This window comes from Salminus brasiliensis, chromosome 20 (genome assembly GCF_030463535.1).
Source record: "Salminus brasiliensis chromosome 20, fSalBra1.hap2, whole genome shotgun sequence".
In the NCBI taxonomy this organism is placed as follows: domain Eukaryota; kingdom Metazoa; phylum Chordata; class Actinopteri; order Characiformes; family Bryconidae; genus Salminus; species Salminus brasiliensis.
In genome coordinates, this window is record NC_132897.1 from 17,098,701 (window position 1) to 17,123,925 (window position 25,225).

The window sequence follows — 25,225 nt, forward strand, 5'->3', positions numbered from 1 at the left end:
CCCCCCCCCCCCCCCCCTTTTTTTTTTTTTTTTTTTTTTTTTTTTTGGAGGTCTTTGCCCCGGATTTCCCTTGTATTTATAGAGATGTTTTCATGTAACATATAACAGTGCTGTCACTTATGTTGGTAAATGTGCCATGCACAAGAACATGCTCTTAAAGGTGCAGAGTTAACCTTTTAAAGCAGATAATTTTTGAGATATCAGTGTGATTATTGCAAATTAAATTGCCTTACATACTACACTACATACTAACTACTAATGACAATAACAGTAAATAATACAAATAATGTATTTGAAGTAATTGGTCAGGTCACAAACATTTCATTTCACAAACAGTTTAATAAATCAATAAATAAATAAATACATAAAAATATTATATATATTATAGTGTATATATATATATATATATATGAATTAATAAAATATATCCATATTTAATTAAATTATGTATTCATTTATTATGTAACTTAACTGGAATGTGTATTTGACCACTTCTGACCAGTTATTTAAAGAAAAAAATTAATAAAATAAGATAGAAAAGAAATTACTCTGCAAAAAAAATGCAAAGGCAAAGTCAGTGTGTGACAGAGAGCATTTTTGCACAGGGAAATGTGGCCTATTACCAAAATTACAGTATTTTCCCTGAACTTGCATTAAAAAAATATTATAAAAGTATTTGCCATAAAACTGTTTATTTTTTTTTATAGTATTATATCTGCGGGTGCCAATACAAATATCAATCAATTTATAAAATATAGAAATTAGAGAGTTTAAAAACAGCTTTTAAAGCTGTTGTCTGCTGTTACCCAAACTAATTGTTTTTTTAATCTGACTATGTTGTCTGGAGAAGGGCAAGAAGTTCAGAGAAAATGTATGTTAATTAAGGTAAATGAAGTTCTTTGTCAAAATTCTACTTTATAGTGAAAATATGGAGATAAAAAATGTACTTGAGTGGAAGTTTAAAGCCTATAAGCATTTTAAGTGCAATCAAGCGTGTAAAAATAAAAGCTGTTTTTTTTGACGACTAATCGATGATCCTAGTCTGGCATTGTAATTGATTAGATTTTACACTCATGAATTTTGTTGTATGTTGTGTTTAAGAAATGTTTTTTAAATTAAAGACCAGAAATAGGTGATTTGTAGTGAGTACTTAGGAAAAGTAATGAATAAAAGTACTTCCACTGTGTTGAAGTACAGTTTTCCACCTCTGATTATCATTGTATTGAATAACCACCCATGTAACATGATGCAAATCAGCTCTTCCCACTCCTGGCTGTTATAAAAGATAAGCATTTCCAATTAAAATCACTCCGAATATTTTATTCAAGGCTGAACGTGTACCGACATAAACAGGTTGTTACTGTTCCTTGTGGACACCAGTAGCTTTAGAATGGCTTCTTTAAAGTTTACACTACCATTGTTTTATTTTATCTGACCCCTTTCCTTGTTTTTTTTCGCAGGTCACACCGTTAGGAACATCCAGGCCTTTTCCGTGCTTCAGAATGCCTTTCTGAAGGCGAAGACCGGCCGGCTAGCCCGCATGGTGCTGGAAGCGATCGCCAACATCTACGCTGCCGACTACGCCAACTATTTTATCTTGGAGGCGCAGCACACGCTCTCGCAGTTCGCTGAGCGAGTGCCGCGGCTGCCAGAGGTCCAGGCGAAATACTTTGAGCTGCTGGAGTTTGTGGTCTTCGGCCTTAATTACGTGCCCTGCAAGGAGCTGTTTAGTGTTAGCGTTTTGCTGAAGTCCAGCACCTCATACGGGTGCAGCATCACAGCTACGCGCACCCTGCTCAAGCTCAGCCGCCACCACCTGGTGTTCAGCGACGTTTTCCGCGAAGTTGGGCTTCTGGAGGTGCTAGTCAACCTGCTCCACAAATATGCAGCGCTGCTGAAGGACCCCACGCAAGCCCATGGAGAACAGGGTAAGTCTAAACCTGCTTTCATCTAGTTTTAGGTTATATTTATTAACTGAAATTAAAATGTTTAAAATATTTAAATTAAATATTAAAACTGATTTAAAATATAAAATGTTTCATTTATTTTGTTAGTAAAAAAAATAAACTGGTTGAGTTTGGTATACAGTCCAAAATATACAATTTTTGTTTGGTTAATTTCTTTCATGTTAAATGTGCCATGACCTTTATACCTTTATCTATGGTATGATTTTTTTTTTCTAGTATGTAAAATTAATCAAATTAAAACTGAAATTTTGCACCCAAAAACCCCCAAAAAATTGTACCTTTGCAAAAACAAATACAAATAAATAAATTAAAATAAAATAAAAAAATACATATATATATATTTATATGTTTATTTTTTATTTATATATTTTTTCCCTGCGGTGACTTCATGGTATTTGCTGCTGTTAAATTAAATTAAGGTAAATTAATTTTGTATGTTTATTTTCATCCTCTAATTTCTTCTTAGCAACCGTTGCGATCACACTGCTTTGAAATTTGACGATCATATAGAGTCCAAAAATGGTCAAGTCAGAGATGCAGCTGATATCCTGAAAGATTAAATGTAGCTTACTACACATTTCGAAAAAGCCCGAAAATCAATCCCCTCCCCCCCTGAAAAACAGCATGTTTGGATTACTTTGTATTGTAACCCTCAATCAGCTGATTAAACGTAGCATATGCTGGGTAATGGCCTTCTTGCAGGAGAATGTTTGTTGGTTGTTAGATAGGACATTTTAGATCGGCTTACCTCGCATTGATCTAAATATCTAAAACATTCACTTTTAATTTCCTTGAAAGTGCTAATAGTGGCACATTTTTAAATCCTATATTGTAAGAAGGTGTTACACATAAGAATAATTGACCGACTGCAGACCATCTGCAGCACCTGCATCGTACCCTTTCTCTTCATTACATGGAGGAGCTGAGTTGTAATGGAACTTGCATGAACTGCACCTTTACTGCTGAAACTTTACACTTACCTGACAAACTAGGCATATCCGGTATCCTGGGGAAACATCCGCTCGGCTTCTGCGCTCCGAGCTCAATGAAGGCGGTCTGAGACATGCTCGGTGTGAGAGAAGGGGGCGGGTCTACCAAATGAGTAAAGCAGTCTGGCTCCGTCTCTGGTCTCCACTACACAGATTCTGGTTGCACATTTGACAACGTGGCAGACAGTTCTGGCTTTATTTCTTTAGAATGAAAGACAATGGAACCCCAGCATCCATAATCCATAATTTATTGAGTCATTGAGTGAGTGTTAAGACTGAAAAGTGGTGGAGTGTAGACATACATTTCTGCAGCACTGTAAATATGTAAATATTCCTGCTGTTTTGTCATGTGAGCAAATGTAATGGAATACCTCGGAGTGATTTATATGTGTGAATGTGTATACTGTACATGTATATCCCGTGCACAGCTATTTGTACACAGCTTAATGAGCCTAATATCATAAATATATAAATATATATATATAAATAAATATATATATATATAAATAAATATATATATATATATATATATATATATATATATATATATTTGTGTGTGTGTAAATATAAACAGTTACTATTAGCAGTAATGGTACACTGTGGTCCATATGTATTTGGAGAGGTTTTTGGATTTTTGCCTCTAAAAACTGTTTAGGAATTACAGCCATTTACACAAGCCTTCCATTCACACGTTCAAAAGTAATTGGACAAAGGACCAATAAGCACGTTCATGGCCAACTGTGGGATTTTGCTTTCTAGCTTGTAGTTAATGCAGCATTGTTGTTAAAACTCCTTAAAATTAAAGCTGAAAGTCTAGACATCAGTCACATCTTACTTGCTTAATTCCAGATACCATTAATTTGACAGAAAATAAGTTCCGAGCTTTGTGTCACCGCCCAAAGTCTCGTGTGTGTGTGTGTGTGTGTGTGTGTGTGTGTGTGTGTGTGTGTGTGTGTAGTGACTAGTATGTATTTATGTATGGGATATATTAGTTACATGCTTGTAGAACAATGCCCGCTTCAAATGTTCCTTCTTTGCTTTCAGGCGATTCCAAGAACAACGTGGCAGAAGAGCAGAAACAGTTGGCTTGGCTTGTCATGGAGACTCTCACGGTTCTTCTTCAAGGCTCTAACACCAATGCAGGTGTGTTCATTCTCCAAAAAACATGTGTAACCCTCTTTGCTATTATTGTATACCAGCAGGTGCCCAAACTTTTGTATTTTTGTTTATTTATTTATTTATTTTGATCAGCGATGGTGGAGGGGTGGGGTTGGTGAACTGATTTACCTTAGCCGTCTCTCTTGCGCAATCCTGATATGACGTCTGATGTCACCCTTTGCCAACTCGGGTTGGATTCATGCAACAAATATTCTAGCGCTGACAAACGTCTCCAACATCAGCGCTGCCTATTTGCCTCTTTGCATTGAGGTTATGTAAATAGCAGTGCACCACTGCTGCTGACAAACTGTCCAAACCCCGCACGTCTTCCCGCCTTCCTCCTCTCGCCGTTCCTCGTGGTGAGTGAAAGAGGAAATGGGGAGGTGGGCTGGGATGCAGGCCGACTTTCTGGTTTTGCTCTCGCTGCCACTTCCCTTCAGCTGACTTGCTGTCTGCATATGGAATACGATGTCAAGTTGCCTGGAAAAACACTGTCTCCTACTGTTATTGCTTCTGCCGTTCCTCTCCACCTCCCTGCCGTCTGATTTTACTTTTTTTTTTTTTTCTCTCTCTCTCTGTCCATCAGTGTGAGTCTCTGTATCTCTCTCTCTCTCTCTCTCTCTCCGCAAGTGAAGCATCTCTCGTAAAAGCCCTGGGGTCTGGCTCTGGAGGTGCAGGTGCTGAGTCAGGCTCCTAAAAAGAAATAGCCTCTTTACTTTGATGTAAGACCACTCTCTCTGCTAAAAGCCCCTCTTTGACATTATAAAGGAGGAAAAAAAACAGGCTCACATCTGCATAAAAGGGCAACTTCCTCCAAACCTCACGTTATTCAGATGTTCTTAATCACTGCTTCTCTTCTCCAGTATCAGAACATGCCTGTTGGGTTTGGTTTGCCATGCTCTCCCCTGTCAAGTTTGTTCTTGATTAAGACATTCTAATGACGTCTGCTAGATATATCAATAATGGAGAGAATATGTACAGTAGTGTCATAAGGCGTCATTATTATTATGGCCATCTTGCTTTATAGCTGTTGCCTCTGTTTCAAGCAAATCCCATGAAGACTCCCCGTCAGATTGTGTGCTGTCAGATTGCTGTGGACCCTGCGCACACATACTTGCTCACATTCACAGTAGTGTATGTCAGCCCATGTAGCGTTGTACTTAGTAGTGATCACTGTGTGTCCTTATCTGGTTCACTGTATGCAAACTGTTGAAGAGTAGATCCCCCCACCCACCCACCTACCTGAAAAAGCCAGGTTAGCGGATGCAGGTAACAAGCGGGGGAGGCAGGGCTTAGTGAGGAGTGGGGAGGGGTAGAAAAGAGCCAGTTAGAGAGTTTTCCACTTTCTACATCTCTGCTATCACAAATGGGGCTGTCAGAAGAATGCCACCCACCGCTATGTGTCATTAGGGATAAGCCTTTGTATTATCAGTCACGGAGGTGGAGTTTTCACCTCCTGGAGCTTTTAAATTTAGCATGAGGTTGTTGTTATATTTGCTAACTAACAATGAAGAGAATTCTCTGTTTTAATGAACTTTCCTGCTAAAATAAACGCTAAATAAAACTAATTTTTTTCCTGTGCAAAGTAGCAGAAATAATTTATAACTGAAGTAAATCAAAGTTAATTAAGTTTTTTTTGTTATTTTTTGGATCAGCCAAAAAGAGTTACTGCTTCGTTTGTATTAGTGACTTCTATTTTGACAACAAGCTGATTGGCTCATTTTGTTGAAGGGTGGGTTATTATATTCAGTACCAGCAAGCTGATTGGCTCTTTGCTGATTAAGGCGTGGTTCATGCTGTGCGTTCGTAGTTGATGCGCGAAGCATGCATGATTTCACCAGCTCGCCGACTATTTAATTAGCTGGCAAATAATTTGGAAAGTATTTTGACTTACTGCTTCGTTTGTATTAGTGATTTTTATTTTGACAGCAAGCTGATTGGCTCCTTTTGTTGAAGGGTGGGATTTTATTCATTACCAGCAAGATGATTGGCTCTTTGCTGAGTAATGCGTGGTTCACGCTGTGCGTTCGTAGTTGGTGAGCAAAGCATGCATGATTTCACCAACTCACCGACTATGTAATTAGCCAATTAAAATCGACCACCAAATTAGTTGCCTTTTAGTCGATTAGTCGTTGCGTCCTTTGTGGTCAGTACTTAATAGGTCCCCACTGTTGACCGAGTCAGAGTCTAAAACTTTTGCTTTGCTGGTTTTGTAAGCCTCATAGTGTCTCAGTAAATGTGTTTTTGCTTCAGCCTAATGGAGGAAACCGCACACAATTTAGAGTTATGATAGATGTAAACATATAGTTTTACAAATAATTGGATCTGGATCTATGTCGGTCAAGCTGGATGACAAATGTCAGAAAATGTGTTGTCCATAGATTTTTAGACTTTTTTTTTTTAGACTTGTTAAGATTGCTAAGCTTTAAGATCTGTTGAGCATGTCGATGTATTACTGGCTGCTAGGCCCGCTCATTTAGACACAAGTGATGTCCCAATATCTGCTGGCTTTGCTGCGTTCTAAACTTCATGAGTAGTCGGGAAGTAGATATAGCTGGTAGGTAGTGAGTAGTAATATGTTGCTAAGCCGAGGTCTTCTGTTCCTCTCTCCCTCTCAGGTTTGTTTCGGGAGTTCGGCGGGGCCCGTTGTGTGCACAACATTGTCAAGTACCGGCAGTGTCGAGAGCACGCCCTGATGATCATCCAGCAGCTGGTGCTCTCGCCCTCTGGAGACGACGACATGGGTACGCTGCTGGGCCTCATGCACTCTGCCCCCTCCACAGAGCTGCAGCTCAAAACTGACATACTGCGGGTAAGGGACATTCATGTGCCCACACACTATATATATATATATATATATATATATATATATATATATATATATATATATATATATATATATACACACACACACACACACACAGAGCGATGTTTCATTCAACTTTAGTAGTGTAAGTAATAGGGAGCACAGTCCAATAGCAGGAAATATGACCTTATTACCTGTAAATAAAGACCTTGGAGAACACCAGGCTTAATCATCAAAAATTGAGTACGTTTTGGCCTAGACACGTACACTGAACTCAAGGAAGATTTAAACTACGCTCACAAACCCACAAGCCCTTTGTGTCATTGTCTGATTACAGTGTACACCCTTGTAATGGTGGGCTGAGGATTTTCTGTTCTTTTTTCCAGCTCTGCTTGACATTATCTTTTTTTAATGAAAACTCTGAATAAAGCAGCAAAAGGATCCAAATCAAATACACTCCTTATATCTACTATGAATAAGTCAAATCTGCACAGTACATTCTTTGAGTATTCTGACCCTGTGCTTGTTTTATAGCTCGTTTTCTCCAGAGTCTCATCCACTTTTGATTATTAGGGGATGAGGGCAGGGTCCCAGAGACACTTGTTGTATATTGTCGATATCACACAAAAACCCTGTATCTACATTTTTACCTGTTTTTCACTTTTTATTACACAATGAGTATCTGACAGTTGTTCTTTTATACTGATAGAAATGATCCACAATGACTTGCGTTCTGCACTACACAGTGTAGCCCATTAAAGGTGAGCCCTGTTTGGCTTGCTTTTAATGTCGCATTTGTAGTTAAACCCTACCTTTTTTCTTAACCATTATTTTTTTATTTATACCTTTATTTTATTTTATTGTCTCTTATTTTCTCTTATTAAGTAGAAATACATTGCTCTTTCTGTAAGGACCCTTACTCCAAAGGAGAAGTCACTGCAAGTAAAGTCATAGGGTTAGCCTGGGGCTGTGTTTTCAGCCTTTAGCCAAAGAAGTTGACGGAATAGTATTAGCTTAACCGAGCAGTCTATAGCACTGTATTTCTCTCCCGATATCACGCTGTTTAGGGAGAGTTTAATTAAACGACAATAAATTACAATCAACAATTTCAATTATTCAGCAACTTAGTATTCAGCTAGTAAATTCCATGTTTCAATAGTAATATTCGCAATAATAATTCCTCCACCAGCCGGTGTGAACTCAAACACGTGCAGAGAAATGACTGGGTTTTTAAAACCGTGGCGTATTAATATGAAATTCAGATGTTGTGAGGTGGTCATAGATTGAAACCTTCTGCCTAACATTGTGTGGGTACCCTTTGGGGCATGGACTCCATAAGACCTCTGAATACGTGTACTGAGGTATCTGGCAGCAAGACGTTAGCAGCAGAGCCTTTAACTCCTGTACAGTGTAAGGTAGGGCATCTGCATTGACCTTACTTGTCCAACACATCCCACAGTTCCCTGATCAGATTGAGATCTGTGGAATTTCAGTGCACTTTTCTGTGTCAGTTCAACATTTTGGAACTCTGTAATGTTCCTCAAAGCATTCCACGCACCATGAACAGTGTTAGGTAGTGCCATTAGGGATTACTGTTGCCATGAAGAGCTGCAGTTTTGGAGATCTAGCTGAGAAAAATTAGCCCTAGTTAGATTCTTACGCTTGTCCTTGTTGCCTTGTGATTTTAATGTAATGGCTGATATGAGCACTCTGACATGTGGCGGACATGCCCAAATACACTCAGGTTTAACTAGATAATCAATATGCCTTAATGATTATTATTCCTATGCCCATACACTGGGATGCCACAGCTGGTGTTCAATAGGGTGTATATGGCCTTGCTTACTCTGGGTGGGTAGAATGGCACCCACTCTCCCCATTAACAGCAGTCTGAAAGGAGGTGGTCGGATGGCTTGCTGTGTCTCAAGGTCGTTCCAGCCTTCATTCTGCTAGCACTGGTGGCGTCATGGCATCAGGACACTGTGACTAGTAGGTGGGACCGGAAACTGACAAATTCACTGGATATTCCTTCCTTTTTTTGTTTTTTTTGTAGGCCCTGCTCGCCGTCCTCCGAGAGAGTCACCGCACCCGTACCGTCTTCCGCAAAGTGGGCGGCTTTGTGTACGTGACCTCGCTGCTGGTGGCCATGGAGCGCTCGCTTGGCTCTCAGCCGGCCGGCGGCTGGGAGAAGGTCAACCAGAACCAGGTCTTCGAGCTCCTCCACACGGTCTTCTGCACGCTGACGGCCGCCATGCGCTACGAACCTGCCAACTCGCACTTCTTTCGCAGCGAGATCCAGTACGAGAAGCTGGCGGACGCAGTGCGTCTGCTGGGCTGCTTCTGCGATGCCAAGAAACTGGTGCCGGCCACCGCTTTCCCCTCGAACGCCCAGCCCTTCCAGAGGCTGCTGGAGGACGAGGTGGTGCCCGCGGAAAGCGTCTGCCCCACGCTCAAGCACTGCAGCAAACTCTTCATCTATCTGTACAAGATGGCCACAGACTCCTTCGACAGGTCAGGACTTGCTGTTTTTATTATTTTTTTAAGGTGTTTGAAGGAATGAAGGGGTTGGAGTGTCTGACACTTTGCAGCAAGGGTTGTAAATTTGATCAGTTACCACATTTTAGTTTAAATTATTAGAAGATAATCAGACAATCAGTTTGAGGCAAGTGTGCGTTGAGACATGCAGATACAAGCTTTCGTTTACTTTTTAGCAGAGATGGGGTTCTTAAGTCAGCAACTCTACTGACTCGTGACTCAACTCTGACTCACTTCACTCTTATGACTTGTGACTTCACTCAGACTTGAAAAATTTCATTATGGATAAAAAAATAAAAATAGTGGTCATACACCAATGTTGAGGAAACTGCATTGTCTTGTGGGTACTGCAGTGCATTTATCATTATTGGCACAGCAATGCAGCAGGTTCTTTTACTCTGACTCTCAGTCCACGACTCGGACTTGCACTCTAAAAGGCTCTCGACTCTGATGAGTCGACTTGAATTTGCACCTTTTGAGACTCAAAACACAACCTGGACCCGCACCCTAGAGACATGCGACTTGACTCACAACACAGACTTGATTTAGACTTGCGCCTTAGAGATTTGAAACCTGATAGGCCTCGCTAGGACTGCACCTCAGACGCTCAACGCTCTAATGGGACCCGTACCTGTAGGCGCTTGACACTCTGCTCGGACCCGCGCCTCATACGCTCGACGCTCTGCTCGGGCCCGCGCCTCAGGCACTCGAGACTCTGCTCGGACCCGCGCCTCAGACGCTCGCCGCTCTGCTCGGACCCGCGCCTCAGACGCTCGCCGCTCTGCTCGGACCCGCGCCTCAGACGCTCGCCGCTCTGCTCGGACCCGCGCCTCAGACGCTCGCCGCTCTGCTCGGACCCGCGCCTCAGGCACTCGAGACTCTGCTCGGACCCGCGCCTCAGACGCTCGCCGCTCTGCTCGGACCCGCGCCTCAGACGCTCGCCGCTCTGCTCGGACCCGCGCCTCAGACGCTCGCCGCTCTGCTCAGACCTGCGCCTCAGAGACTCAAGTCATGATTCAGACTTGCACAAAGGCTCATTGCTGAACTCAGATTTGTGCTTCAGAAACATAAGACTTGACTCTGACTTGCACCTTTAGAGATTTGAAACTCTACTTGTACTGGGATTACTTGTGACCACAAACTCTGCTTGTTAGCAACACCAGCCTAGTAGTTGTAGTGTAAACCTAGAGCGAAACAAAGTTCAGACACTATACAGATGAAGTCAAATTTAATGTTCCAGATTTTAGGCAGTGGGGGAAACTATTTAAATCTGAGTGTTTTAACACACTTTTCATTTGATCTCTTTTATAAATAGTATTTATTGTCCTCTTATGTTTTTCTACTGCTTTGGGATTGTGTGTTTTTTTTTTTTTGTTTTTTTTTGTCCAGTTAGTAGATACCATTCAGTAAAGTAGAAGTTTCTGATGTAATGTGAAGAGCCACTTGCTGTCGTAGTGCTTTGGGCTTTGGCTATTTCCTGAGAGTGTGTTTGGATGTATGTCTTGCATGTGCTGTAGCTGCTCGTCTCTCAGTATTGGTAGGCCAATGTGCTTTGCTAAGCTTTCTCTTCAGCTTGAACTAACTGCCTCCCTTCTTTTATTCTTCTCTCTCCCTCACCCTCTCCTGAAACCCATGGCATCGCCTGGCTGCACATGCGGGTTGTGTGTGTGTGTATGATTTTACCTGGCTGTGTGGGGTTTTGGATGGTGTTTGGTTTGTATGGTGGGGGTCTGTGTGAATTGTGTGTGTGTGTGTGTGTGTGTGTGTGTGTGTGTGTGTGTATAGTCGTGCGGAGCAGGTGCCCCCCTGCCTGACTCACGAGACCTCACTCCCCTCTCCTTGGGGCACGCCAGCACTCGCCAGGAAGAGGTACTGCGCTCTGCAGTTTTCTGTCCTCCTTTCGCTCTGCCCACTTTGTGTCTGTCTCTCTCTCTCTCTCTCTCTCTCTCTCTCTCTCTCTCTCTCTCTCTCTCTCTCTCTCTCTCTCTCTCTCTCTCTCTCTCTCTCTCTCTTCTCTTTCTCTTGCTCTCATCTCCCCAGATCTCTCTTGTTTAGGACTGTCCCTCGTTATTTTGGTCAACCAATGGCTTGACTAAAAGCCAACTTAAGAATCATCCAGCCCCCCCCAAAGGGATGCCAAGATGCAGTTTCCTTGTCATCCAAGCCGAGAACCTTAGTGCTGAATGTTGAATCCGGCCTGTGTGTATTTGGGTTTATGTCGTATACAGAAAGTGACCATGAGGATATGTCTTCCCAGTAGCATGACTGGTCAGAATAGCTGTAGAGATGTATAGCTGATATTGTTACTAGTAATAATTCCATAGTTGAGACCTGAAATCAAAACTTCTACTGGAGATCTTAAAGATTTCTACTAAAAACTCACATTTAAGTAGTTATAAATTAAATAAAAATAGGGAAAATTGTGTTTTTAGTAGTAAAAAAAACAAACAAAAAAAACAAGGTACAGTTTGTAGCACTTAAGGCCTCTTAGGCTAAAACTGCCGGCCGTAGGCCACAGATGAATGTGGTATCTCAAAGGATCCAGTTGGGCCACTCATGGGCTAGTGGGACTCCCAAAAGCGTCTGGGTATTAAGATCAACTTTTCCGTGATATGGGCCTTCTATATACAAACACAGTCTCGCCAGCTACCAGGACCAAAAATCTATTTACAGAAATATCTGTAGTTTGAACCATAATTCACTTCAACCAGTAAAGAAATCCGTTAATCCGCACATGGAAGTATGAACAAAAAAAAAAAACTTATAGACTGATTATCCAACTCCGAGGGACAGCCTTAACCTCATTCCCACTGTTTCCCATGTCTTCCTCCCTCTCCTTCTTATTGCTCGTTTCCTTACACACAAGGAACATACAATTCTGTGCCTTTCCTTGATCTTTTCATCTCTCCCTGTGTCTGTTCACCCACCTCAGCTGCCTTGTCAAGCTGTTCTGCTGGCCCCTAAGCTTGCAGTTGCAAAATAAATGGGAAGGGGGGGGTGCTTTTTTTAAGCAGTTCTGCTGACAGGCTTTTTAAGCCCCTGCTTTTTTCCCATATCTCTTTGGGGAGTTTTGAACAGTAATTAATGTTGCATCAAGGCCGGCCCTTAACTGACCGGAGGATCTCTGGTCCTGTGGAGTCTTGAGAGTGGGAGTTTAAGCATGAATTTGGAGTGGACCACCGCTGCCTACAGAACACTCCTTAAGATAAAAGGCAGTTTATTTCCATACGTGTTTTTTTTTTTTCTGCGGTTGCATTGTGTTTTGCTATTGTCGGATATAGAAACTTTTGCAGTATATTTGATTTTCAGAAACAGTTTTACACTAGCGTGACACAGTGGGAAGAGAATGGTGTGTAGGATTTCTGACATTGTCTGTATATTTGAATGGCGCAGAGCTTGTAAATGGTCTTTTATGCTGACCCTCTGTCTCCTAATGAACAGACACGGCTACCACGGTTCCTCCTCCTCTTCCTCCTCCTCCTCGGCTCCAGTCAAAGCCATCACCGACTTAAAGCTCTACCTGGGAAACCCCTCTCAGCACTCCTCAGACCCTGTCGTCATTCACCCAGGAGCTGTTCTGGCCATGCTGGACCTGCTAGCCTCAGTCAGCTCAGCCACTCAACCCGAGGTACAAGCCTGTCCTAAATTTGTTCTGCTTTATACAGTGTTTGCTTTGCAAAATGTGATATAATCTATTGTCTTACCTTTGTTTTAGTCTTAGGTTGTTAGTGTGCAAATTTCACAAAGTTCAGAGTTTCACATACTTCGCTCTTTATTTGTACTTTCCAAGAAGGCTGAAATGGGAAATGCACAAAAACAAACAGTGCTTGATCTTAAAACGGATTACAATGGACTACATTGTCTTTATAAGACATACATGTTCACCAACTTTTTTAATTGTATTTATTTATTTATGTGGAATATCTCATACACAATATTTAGCCACTGCCCTTATGTGGTAGGATTCAGACCAGTTTCTAGTAATTGCCTTCTAAGTAGCTTTAAAAGGTAAAAATGATATCTGTTAAATGTAGTCTAAATATCTGATATGTCTCTTTTTGAGACTATTTTAATAATATAAAATTAATTGACTTATTGCAAACTTATTTGGTCTCTCACGTGATCCGTCTGGCTGGAATTGTCCAGGCAGACAGACAAGCGACTCTGGCAGCAATCACATCCACATTCGATGTAGGAGGCCCCACACACATGCATTCTTTAGCTTCCATGATCCCATGATGGGAGCAGAAAACCCACCAGAGTGCCTCTATTAACTCCACAACATTGGACACAGTACCTCACCTGGGCTTGAGAGGTTGGCAACACTCAACCAGCTCTAAAGATTCACAGTACCAATTGTTTCAGGCTGATGATGGGGTTCGCGTGTGCCTCAGGCTGTGCGGTGGTTCCCTACTGATTTGAGGAGGGGTATTATCATGGCGTGCTTCTCACCCGCTGCCCACCCGCCACATGCTTGGCGCCCATTTGCAGCCCTTCGTGGGCTTCATGTAACCCCACAATGATTGGATGTTCCAGTGTAGCCCAATCAATGTTTACGGTATGTGGCGGAGAGGTCCGATCGCACCTAAAATCCTGCACATACAAAAACCACTGAGCTGTGGGTGGCTGTCCAGACGGCATGGTTCAGCATTCCTTCAGACGTCTTCCGTCCACTTGTGGAATCGATGCCAGGTTTCTGGAGTTTCTGCGCTTTTTCGGACCAGAGAGGGTTTTATGGATGTTTGAGCATGAACAGACTAATGTACGGCCTGTAAAAAAGTATAAGTAGAAGTGCATTCTGAAGTAGTTGGAGCTCATTTAACGATTTGCATGAACTTCCAACCAGAAGGGCATTACAGTAATCAAATCTTGAGGTTAGAAATGCATGCACCAGCTTCTCGGCATCATTTGAAGCGAGTACATTTCGCAATATTACGTAGATGGAAAAAGGTTTTAACTATGTAGCAGATGTGTGCAGGAAATGAGAGGATAGAAAACAACAGAGAACCAGCAATGTTAGCACTTTTGCATTTTTCAGTATTAGGACATAAAAGTAAGGCCTCAGTTTAATCTGGACTGAGTGAGAGAACGTTGAGTCATCCAGACAGTCCGTTATTTCGTTGAGGCAAAGGTCCTCATTCGGTTTAGCAGATAAATAAAACTGGGTGTCATCAGCATAGCAATCAAAGTCATATGAAGAGCATATGAAGAGTAAATACTAACGAACCCAGGATTGACCCTTGTGGAACACCACAATTTACTTTTGTGTGAGAGGACGGTTACGCATTGCTAGTGGTCATTCGAGTGAGGGCAAAGCATTTAAATTCCTACAGGATTTCCAAGCGGGATTGCACGATCCGTGGCGTCAAGATTAAGATTAAGCGGCACAACCATGACATGTCTTGGTAGATGCCTTTGTACGGTGTTTTGTGATTGTACGCTGGAGAGCGGACAGGAATTTCAGATGATCTGTAGAGGGTTCCTCTCTTGTCTGTCAAATCCATCTGTCTAAAAATATCAAGAAACTTCCACAATGCCTTCACTTTAAACTTTCAAACGCCACATCATTTCTTTGCGAGACCAAAAAAAAAAAAAGAAAAAAAAAGAAGAACCTCCCAGTCATTTTAAACCCTTTGTAGGGAACAAAAGCTGCATGACTTCCCATGTCAGGCTTACTGCCAGGATGAATCACACTGTAAATTCCAAGCTAATTTTACCACTGAGCTGTACTGGCAGGTTCAGATGTACAGCTTGAGCCACATTCATCCCTGAAGGGCATCAAAGAAGCTTTGATATAAAGCCAGCTTTAATGAAATGTGCAGGATGCTCTGGTTACGGTGGCAAAAAACGACAAAATGTCACTCACACATGCATACACCAATCAGCATTAATAACATTAGAACCACCTGTCTAATTTTGTGTAGGTACTGCTCATGCTGCCAAAATTGCTCTGAGCTTTTGCAGCACGGGCTCCGCTAGACCTCTGAGGGTATCCTGTGGTATCTGTTACTAAGTTATTAGAGCAGATCTTTTAACTCCTGTAAGTTGTGAGCCGTGGGCGCCCATGACTCTGTGGCCTGTTCATCGGTTGTCCTTCCTTGGACCACTTTTGGTAGGTGGTGGCCACTGCGCACCGGGAACACCCCACAAGACCAAGAATTTGGAGATGCCCTGACTCTGACCTGACCTGTAGGTGTCCTTCTGCTGTTCCCATGCATGGGGCAGTAGCTGTGGTAGCACTGTTTTTCAACCATGGCCAATGAAGACTACGCAGAACACCTAGTCTTTTAACCATTAATATTTAAAAGCTGACTGTGCAGTCTTTGCCTTTTTCTAATATTCATTGAGGCTTTAAGACTATAAGGCTAAAATCTTAATTTCCTTTATTAAACATCATCCTCAGTTCACCTGCTTCCTACCCTTCTTCCCTCAGCACGCACTGGACCTGCAGCTAGCGGTGGCAAACATCCTGCAGGTGCTGGTGCACTCGGAGCGGAACCAGCAGATCCTCTGTGAAGCTGGCCTGCATGCACGGCTGCTACAGCGCTGCAGCTGTGCCATGGGGGACGAGGACAACCCTCTTCACCCGCCGCTGCAGAGGATGTTTGAGCGACTGGCCTCGCAAGCCCTGCAGCCCATGGTGCTCCGGTGAGTCTGTGCTGTGTACACACACACTTATGTAGGGACTGATTGCTTTGGTTTACCTGCATACAGTGAGCACTCCCTACAGTGTGTTCTTGTTAGCATCAGGGGGAAACTGTTGCCTCCGAACATGGGTGGATCCAATAAGTACTTGATAAACGCACTATCATGATTAAAAATAAATATATATATATATATATTATTATTATTATTATTAGGTTATCTCACCCAGCATTTTCTGATGATTTCGGCCTGATACCAGTATGCTGGCTCTACACACAAATGCACAATTTTAGCTGTCCCAAATTTGTAGCTATTCTTGACTTAGAATGCATTTATTAAGTATTTTAGGTGTTAAAGTATTAAAGGATGACTGACAGGAGCCTCAGAGCATAGCATAGCTTTGTTTTGCATAGTGCATAGTGTTGCTGTCCTCTTAGGACAGTGTGCAATTAGCTGGGTTATCTTTGAGCCAGCACAAATACCCATTTGCTTTCTTCGTTCTTGTTAGTTTCGTCTCTTGCCGAGTGAGTGTCACCCTTCTGTGAACAGTATCACCAGCACCAGTGGCAATTCTCTGTCCTGTGGCCTGTTTTTTTCCTTTACGTGCTGCTTGTCTCTAAATCTTATACTATACTGACTAAAACCGAACATGGTCAAAATCACCATATTCTCCCAAAGTGGCCGTCCCCAGCTTTGACGGATCTCCATGGCTATGGTAGATGGGGCAGGCCAGATAGGCCAGAAGTTGAAGGCCACAGGTGAATTCAGTGTTAGGCACCTCCTGTATATCTTATCAATGGAGGCTACTTTGAAAATGCATCATGGCTGAAAACGGACTTCATCATGACCGTACATCCATTATGATTTGGGTAGCTAAAAACCACCAAAGGACAGGAAGCCATTCACCATGCCAACATGTACGGTCAACAACAATTAACTACTTCTGCTGTTAATTGCAAAACGCATCAACAGTAGGAGTGATTTTTATTTCTTTCACCTAAGACCAGAGGAGACGGGTCCTTAAACATCAGTTCTGCTGCCTTATTTAGATTTTGCCCATATTTGATTTAGCTTGTAAACAGAATCCCCCCCCACCATGTGCACGATTGCCTGATTATCCAGACAGAACCTTCACAATAAAATGTCAGCGCTTTGTATGAAAGGAAAATGATCAAATTTGACAGGTCTCAATATTATTCAAAGTTCTCAGTGGGGCGTCGGTAAGTAGTACACTGCCAGATTAGCGTTTTCAATTTCCCGCATGGCTGGTCAGCTGCGATGGAAGATGTGGACTCACCCCGCTAGCAAATGGCCGTAATTGTGCATATCTGTGGCGTCTTGTGTGCTGGAGATCAGACGCATTGGCTGTGTTTTGCACTTTAGTGTTTGCTCTCTTGAGTTGATTCACAGCAGCGCAGAGTACCAAGGCTCTTTGTGGTTTTCTGTGCTATGTTCAAATGAGTTATTCTGATCTACTGCCATTAAAGCAAAGCGAAATTATGAAATTGAGGTCATACTTTTCATTTTTTTAATAATTATTCTAATATAATTTGTAAATAAAAATATTTCCAATTCAAAAAGAAAACTGAATAGAAGCTTTTTTCTGTTTTTTTAAAGACCCCATCGTACATCTGTAGGGCAGCAATATGACAACATGAGTTCATGCACACTCCAGTACCACCATCCAGTAGCAGTTCAGGCAAATTTGATTACACAAACTAAATAAACTATTGGCCTACTTACCTTCAACTCCTTTAAGAGAATAGATATTCCACACCTGTCCATGAACAGCTTCAGTGCTGTTATTGAAACTTTCTTTTGAGGGCTTTTAAGGCAAATCAGTTGATTTCATAATATTGGGCAAAATTTTTAATGGGCTGTAATGGTATTGGTAAAGATTATGCTGATAATGCGCTTATAATCTTTGGTCATAGTGTCATCAGGGATTCAGACGATTACCTAAAGAGAGAGACAGACTTTAAAATTTTAAAATCCTGGTGGATCCAATATTAGGCACCTCCTGTTTAAGTCCTGTACTCTGAAAAATGCACCATGGCCACCAAAACGTAAGACTGCAGGCCAGAAGGACAGGAAGGCTGGTACAGCAGGCCGAGAAAGAGTGTATGTGGTGAGAGGGAGAGGTGTATGAACCTAAGGTGAAGTAAATGTTAGCTAGCTAGTGCAAAAGGGGACAAATTAGAATAAAACCTGTAGTAAAATAAAAAAAAATAATTCGAAACGGTCATTATAATTTAAAGGGACAGACGCTCAAACCGGACGTTCTGAACAGGGTGAAAAGGGAGCTATTGGTGCTGGATCCTCGTGGTAATTTGACCAAAGCGCCAAATCTGTTGGTAAAGTGCAGTTTAACTAAAACTGCAGGAGTATAACATTTTAGAATCTGCTGTCTAAATTTAAAATCAGCAAATTATTGATTATCTCTCAAATTTGATATCAAGCACCCTTTGATTTCGCAGTGTTTGGATGAAGAGGTGAATTTTGCCTTTGCCTTGGTATAAAGGAGGAATGTGACGGGGAAAAAATTACACCTTAGAAGAAGTTTCATTTGCTAGTATCTGGATTCTCCCCCCCCCCCCCCAGCTTTATTTAATATCATAGTCAGACCTTTTTCAGAAAGAATATAAGGTTTATATTAACTTCATATTTCAAAATCGGGTGAGTAATTACTTCTACTTCAGCTACAGAGAGCCTGCAGCAGGCCGAAGCACTCCAGCACAGCTAGAAATCGCAGGATATGATGGATCTGAAGTATTAGTGTCCTTGAGTTGTAATTTTTCCACTTATGTTCAAAAGTTAGAGGTAAAGCAGTTAAGTATTTTTTTTTTTCTTCTGCATTCTTTCATTGTTTGTTTTATCTGGTTGGTAATTTGTATTTTGTTCCACAGGGAGTTTTTGCGGCTGGGGAATCCTCTGAACTGCGGCGCCTGGGACAAAAAGCTGCTGAAACAGTATCGGGTTCACAAGCCGAGCTCTTTGAGTTATGAGGCCGAGGCAAGAAGTGAGTAGGAAAAACGAGCTGATTGCTCATTTCTCTCTCTGACCTGTAATTTAGCTCTTTTCAGTAGCTTGAAATCTTGTTCCTTATTTTGCTGGTGTCTCATGCCACTTTGCTGTGAAAGCAAAAGCATTTGCTCTGGTTTGAGTGCAGCCTTCTCTGAAAGGCCAGCGCTTACTCGCAGCATCAACTGTAGCACAGTTTTCTCTCGCCAGCCTTTCGGGTCGTAGCCTCAGCCAGCAGTTAAATTGAATGGGCTTTACTGCAGATGAGATCTCCACAGCCGTAATTACTGTGGAAGTAACCTTTCTTTAGGGTTTAGCAATCCTACAGAAACTGGTGAATGCAGAGGTTTTACAGTTGCACATTGGAAGGGCTCTCTTTAATTGAGCGATCTGGCCAGTCCTAATCATTACCATTACTAGAAGCCAAAGTCATCCTTACCTGGTGTACCTTTGGGAAATACCTTTGAGCTGATCTTGGATTAATGTGAAATATTTTCTTTTACGACTGTTCTCCTGCCGAGACCCGGGCCTGTCAAAGTGAAGAGGAACGTGTGAAGGAGTTTCACCAGAGAGGAGACTTTGTTCTGCTTTCTGAGCTTTTGATTCATAGGCTGTGGTTTTGACCTGTGCATTCCACTTCTGACCTTTTACCCTGTGTTTATGGAGGTTCTTTAAACACTGCATAATATAAATTCAGTCCAATAGATGAAGACCTGGTCCGGTGCCCCTGAATTTATAATAGGTGGCCCAACACTCCCAACACTTGCTCTGGAGATTTCTTTAGCGTTTTCTTCCTCTATTTCTAAACACCATTATGTCCACCATTAATAGTGGTACTACAGTTTTTTTTACCCCGACTCAGACAAAGTCTGAGATCCAGAGCCTCTTTGTTTGGACGTGGAGCTAATTCCCGCAAATCCTTTGGTTTTGTGGAAATTCTCGAACTGTAACGTCAACGCCACCATTGCATCCACTAATGAGACAGAAAGTGACAACGTTTCATCATGGCCTGCTGTGAGAGTTGGATTAGAAAGGGAGCTGTTCACATTGAAACAGATATGGATTGTGAGCACTAAATAAAGCAATTGTGAGCAATAAATAAAGCTTAAAAGAAAGAATTTGTCTGGTTGTGGAGTATGAGTTTTAGACAGATGTGATGTTCTGCAGAGCGTGTCGTCAGTTTCAGTGTTCCCACTCATCTGGAAAACCTGGACATTTACATGACTGTTTTCCCAGTAGTGGGCGAAATAAAAATATTTTATATCACGATATTTAAATATTTTAAATATTTATATTTTTTACTATTTTGTCATGTAGATGTCAATACTCCCCCACACTGAGTACCTTGATTTCTACTTGCTTCACTCCATTGAATTAAATAAGACTGATTGCACTCTTTGGAATGAAACATGCAGTTAATCAGTGCTCTTTAAGCTAGGACCATATCCACAATACCCTCATAAGAGCATATTGTGTCCCACAATAACAAGATTGACCACAATATGATAAAATATTGTCATATCGCCCAACTTTAGTGGGCTCCTGGATAAGTTGAGCTATTGATTCGCTAAGATAACATATTTTAGCATATTTTTTTAAGTTTGCAGTGCTGCACTGTCATGTTGACAGATACATTACACCAGCCCCATGTTTTGCAGTGTTTAATGTGAGAAATGGATGTGTAGGTCACTGCTCATGCCCATATTTCACACTTGTGAACACACTTGTCCCACAAGCATTCGCAAGCTTTCTTTTTTAATCAGTTGTTATTCAAAAAATAGTTAACTCTTAACAAATAGTTAGTTGTTTATCTGTCAGACACATGCTTTTTTTTCTAGTTTGCATCTGTCAGCTGTTTTAACTGTTAATTTTGCTAACATTTTGGATTTAATACTTACGGTAAATAATTGCATGTAGGACTAGGTTTAAAACCAGACTGTACTGAGAGGCCTTAAATACGCTTATTGTTTGTGTGTTGTTTTGTATTAAAGTTAAGGGAAATGTCCTGGAAAAGCCCTGGAAAATGTTTTCCTAAATGTTTTCCTGGGTTTCCACAATAGGCAGAATGAGTTACTACAGGTTAATTCTTTACCAGGAGGCGCTCATTAAGAAAACTTTATTGAAAGCCAAGCATGGCTGTAGCTTTCAGCTCGAGCACGGTTATCACTCAGTGATCTTTAGCGATACCAATAACAAACCTGCGACTGGAGGAGGGTCAGTGGCACTGAGTGATAAAGAATCCTTCATTCTGGAAGTGGATGTGGGGGACTTGTTGCAACAGGCAATACCGGACTGTTTTTTGCTACAGACGTGTGCATGTTAAATGAAAATACGATAAATTTCAGTGTCTTGGGAAAGTGTGTTCAACACCGCCCTGAAAACTGCTCAGATTCGGCTAGATCAGAAAATAAATAAATAAATAAATAAATAATAATAATAGAACTGAAAGTGATGCTGGTTTGACGTTAGAGAGTATTTATTGAATTTCCGAACTGAAAAGTGCTGTTTGCATCACTTCCCTATTGCGTCCCTGTGCTGTGAAAGTTCAAGGTTTGCACAGAAAAAAAGATCTCGCCAAAACGAGGCAGTTGACTCTCTGTAAACCATGACAAAAGTTCACATTTCCTGGATAAGCAGTATCTTATTTGAAGGACCGCTGATCACACAGCTGTGAATAAAAATGCTAAATAAATTAGAAAGAAACTTAATAGAAAGAAACTTCATAAACAAGGCCATATTTTTATGGCCTTAATGCTTAATTAATGCACTGCCCATTTTCCACAATGCATCGACTTCTCCTAATCACAGTGTTTGATAGCCAGCCAGCCAGCCACACGGTCTCTCTTCCTCGTTACAGACAGCATGACCACATCTATGGAGGGCTTCGGGCCGGACAGCGTGTTTGCAGTGAACGAAGACAACAGCCAGTACCGGATCAGCCGCAGCCTGGTGCGCTCAGCCGAGGGCAGCACCGTCCCCCTCACCCGCGTCAAGTGCCTGGTTTCTATGACCACTCCGCACGACATCCGCCTGCACGGTTCCGCGGTCACGCCCGCCTTCGTGGAGTTCGACACGTCTCTGGAGGGCTTCGGGTGAGTTCGAATGCGTTCTCTTGCTGGAAATGGGGTCTGCATCCGGTAGAGAATTCCCCACTCCTGCAAACACACCACAGCAGCAACACCTCATGTCTCCAGTTGCCCAGCCAGTGAAGATAACATTAGAACTAATATAATGTTACAAAAACGTGAGAAGAAGCAGTGTTTCATGTGCATTGAGGTTTGGTTTCGTTCTCATCGTATTCAAATTTTTTCCTTCCGAATTTTTTGGTGGGCAAGAAAAGGTTAAATTGTGTGAATTTAAATTACAACGGCGATTATCGGGGTCCAAGCACTAGGCGCTTGGAGCCAGCAGAGCACAAATGATGGGCAGTGTTTTTAGACTGGCTTTATTTATAATAGGTGTGGGGTCTTTGGACAGGACCTGAATTGGCATAGTGAACTCCACAGCATATAATAATTCCAAGTAAGGCATTTAGCATTTAACTTACAAAATTGCTTCACTGTTTAATCAGAAAATACCCTTAGCTAGTTTGTATAGATACTAGGATCCAGGTTCAGGACCTCTGAGCTTAGATACCACTAAACACAAAAGTCAGTATGGAGCCCATAATAATTGACACTCTCTTGGAAGGCTCTGCTGTTCATTCCACCACTTTGGTGCCAGGACAGAAAAAAGTCTGGACGCTTGTCTTCCGTGAATTTTGAGGGATGGCGGGTCGAGCCGAGCCGAGCCGTACTTGAAGCTTGAATGGCTCTTGGTGCAGATCGGCTTTTGACCATTGCCATCATTTTTTGGCTTTGTAGGCCAGCATCAGGGTTTTGAATCTAATGCGGGCAGCAGCTACAGGAAGCCAGTGAAGAGTTTTAAAGAGTCTTCGCCACCAGGAGAACAGCTCCAATGCACAGTTATCTAGAACTCAACCCAGTTGAGTCTCACCTATGGGAGATTTTGTTTTTTTCTATTGCAGAACTATATTATGGTATTTAACAAATGCAGAACGTGATTTTAATGGTGTACTGAATGTAAATTATTCACACCCAGTCTATACTAGTGCTGGGCAGTATGACTGTTTACTTCTTTATTTCAATCAAATGAGGGTAAATTCAGTTGTCCATGGAATGGGCCTTATTAAAGTGATGCATGTCAGTCTGGTTTGATGAAAGTATCTGGTGATTTCTGCATGTATGCACAGTGCAGAATGATGGTTCGCTGCGTTATCCTTGTAGCTGCGGTGCAGAACTAACGAAGACTACGTCAGTCTCCAAAGACTTTACAGGGCTTGTTTACTCGTTTGCCACACGCTGATAAAACATAGGCTTTTTCTGCTTAGTTTGCTGTCAAAACTCGTTTCTTCCTCGTATGGAAAATATATATATATATATATATATACAGTGCATCCGGAAAGTATTCACAGCGCTTCACTTTTTCCACATTTTGTTAGGTTACAGCCTTATTCCAAATTGTATTAAATTAATCTCTTTCCTCAAAATTCTACACAAAATACCCCATTATGACCATGTGAAAAAAGTTTTCTTGAGAGTTCTGAAAATTTATTAAAAATAAAAAACAAAGAAATCATATTTACATAAGTATTCACAGCCTTTGCTTAATACTTTGTAGAACCACCCTTGGCAGCAACTACAGCCTCAAGTCTTTTTGAATATGATGCCACAAGCTTGGCACACCTCTCTTTAGGCAGTTTTGCCCATTCTTCTTTGCAGTACCTCTGAAGCTCCATCAGGTTGGATGGGAGACGTATGTGCACAGCCATTTTCAGATCTCTCCAGAGATGTTCAATCGGATTCAAGTCTGGGCTCTGGCTGGGCCACTCCAGGACATTCACAGAGTGGTCCTGAAGCCACTCCTTTGAGATCTTGGCTGTGTGCTTCGGATCGTTGTCCTGCTGAAAAATGAACCGTCGCCCCAGTCTGAGGTCAAGAGCGCTATGGAGTAGGTTTTCATCCAGGATGTCTCTGTACATTGCTGCATTCATCTTTCCCTCTATCCTGACTAGTCTGGCAGTTCCTGCTGCTGAAAAACATCCCCATAGCATGATGCTGCCACCACCATGCTTGACTGTAGGGATGGTATTGGCCTCGTGATGAGCAGTGCCTGGTTTCCTCCAAGCATGACGCCTGGCATTCACACCAAAGAGTTCAATCTTTGTCTCATCAGACCAGAGAATTTTGTTTCTCATGGTCTGAGAGTCCTTCAGGTGCCTTTTGGCAAATTCCAGATGGGCTGCCTTGTGCCTTTTACTAAGGAGTGGCTTTCGCCTGGCCACTCTGCCATACAGGCCTGATTGGTGGATTGCTGCAGAGATGGTTGTCCTTCTGCAAGGTTCTCCTCTCTCCACGGAGGAACGCTGGAGCTCTAACAGAGTGACCATCGGGTTCTTGGTCACCTCCCTGACCAAGGCCCTTCTCCCCCGATCGCTCAATTTAGATGGCCGGCCAGCTCTAGGAAGAGTCCTGGTGGTTCCAAACTTCTTCCATTTACGGATGATGGAGGCCACTGTGCTCATTGGGACCTTCAAAGCAGCAGAAATTTTTCTGTATCCTTCCCCAGATTTGTGCCTCGAGACTATTTTGTCTCGGAGGTCTACAGACAATTCCTTTGACTTCATGCTTGGTGTTTGCGCTCTGACATGCAGTCAACTGTGGGACCTTATATAGACAGGTGTGTGCCTTTCCAAATCATGTCCAATCAACTGGATTTACCACAGGGGGACTCCATTTAAGCTGTAGAAACATCTCAAGGATGATCAGTGGAAACAGGATGCACCTGAGCTCAATTTTGAGCTTCATGGCGAAGGCTGTGAATACTTACGTAAATGTGATTTCTTAGTTTTTTATTTTTAATAAATTTTCAGAACTCTCAAGAAAACTTTTTTCACATGGTCATAATGGGGTATTTTGTGTAGAATTTTGAGGAAAGAGATTAATTTAATACAATTTGGAATAAGGCTGTAACCTAACAAAATGTGGAAAAAGTGAAGCGCTGTGAATACTTTCCGGATGCACTGTATATATATATATATATAT

At 41.9% G+C, this 25,225-nt stretch overlaps 1 protein-coding gene across 4 annotated transcripts in view; it reads left to right on the top strand.

The window, feature by feature from the left end:
* wdfy3 (WD repeat and FYVE domain containing 3) overlaps positions 1 to 25,225 on the top strand; it is a 118,569-nt gene that overhangs the window by 33,824 nt on the left and 59,520 nt on the right. For 3 of the 4 annotated variants that reach the window (XM_072665263.1, XM_072665262.1, XM_072665264.1), the window contains 9 exons: positions 1,461 to 1,928; positions 4,001 to 4,099; positions 6,733 to 6,926; positions 8,974 to 9,431; positions 11,241 to 11,324; positions 12,897 to 13,083; positions 15,889 to 16,103; positions 19,007 to 19,119; positions 21,979 to 22,213. In XM_072665263.1, the coding sequence (XP_072521364.1) occupies positions 1,461 to 1,928; positions 4,001 to 4,099; positions 6,733 to 6,926; positions 8,974 to 9,431; positions 11,241 to 11,324; positions 12,897 to 13,083; positions 15,889 to 16,103; positions 19,007 to 19,119; positions 21,979 to 22,213 (2,053 nt within the window). The remainder of the gene's footprint in view (positions 1 to 1,460; positions 1,929 to 4,000; positions 4,100 to 6,732; positions 6,927 to 8,973; positions 9,432 to 11,240; positions 11,325 to 12,896; positions 13,084 to 15,888; positions 16,104 to 19,006; positions 19,120 to 21,978; positions 22,214 to 25,225) is intronic. The other variant, XM_072665265.1, reaches the window with a different exon arrangement.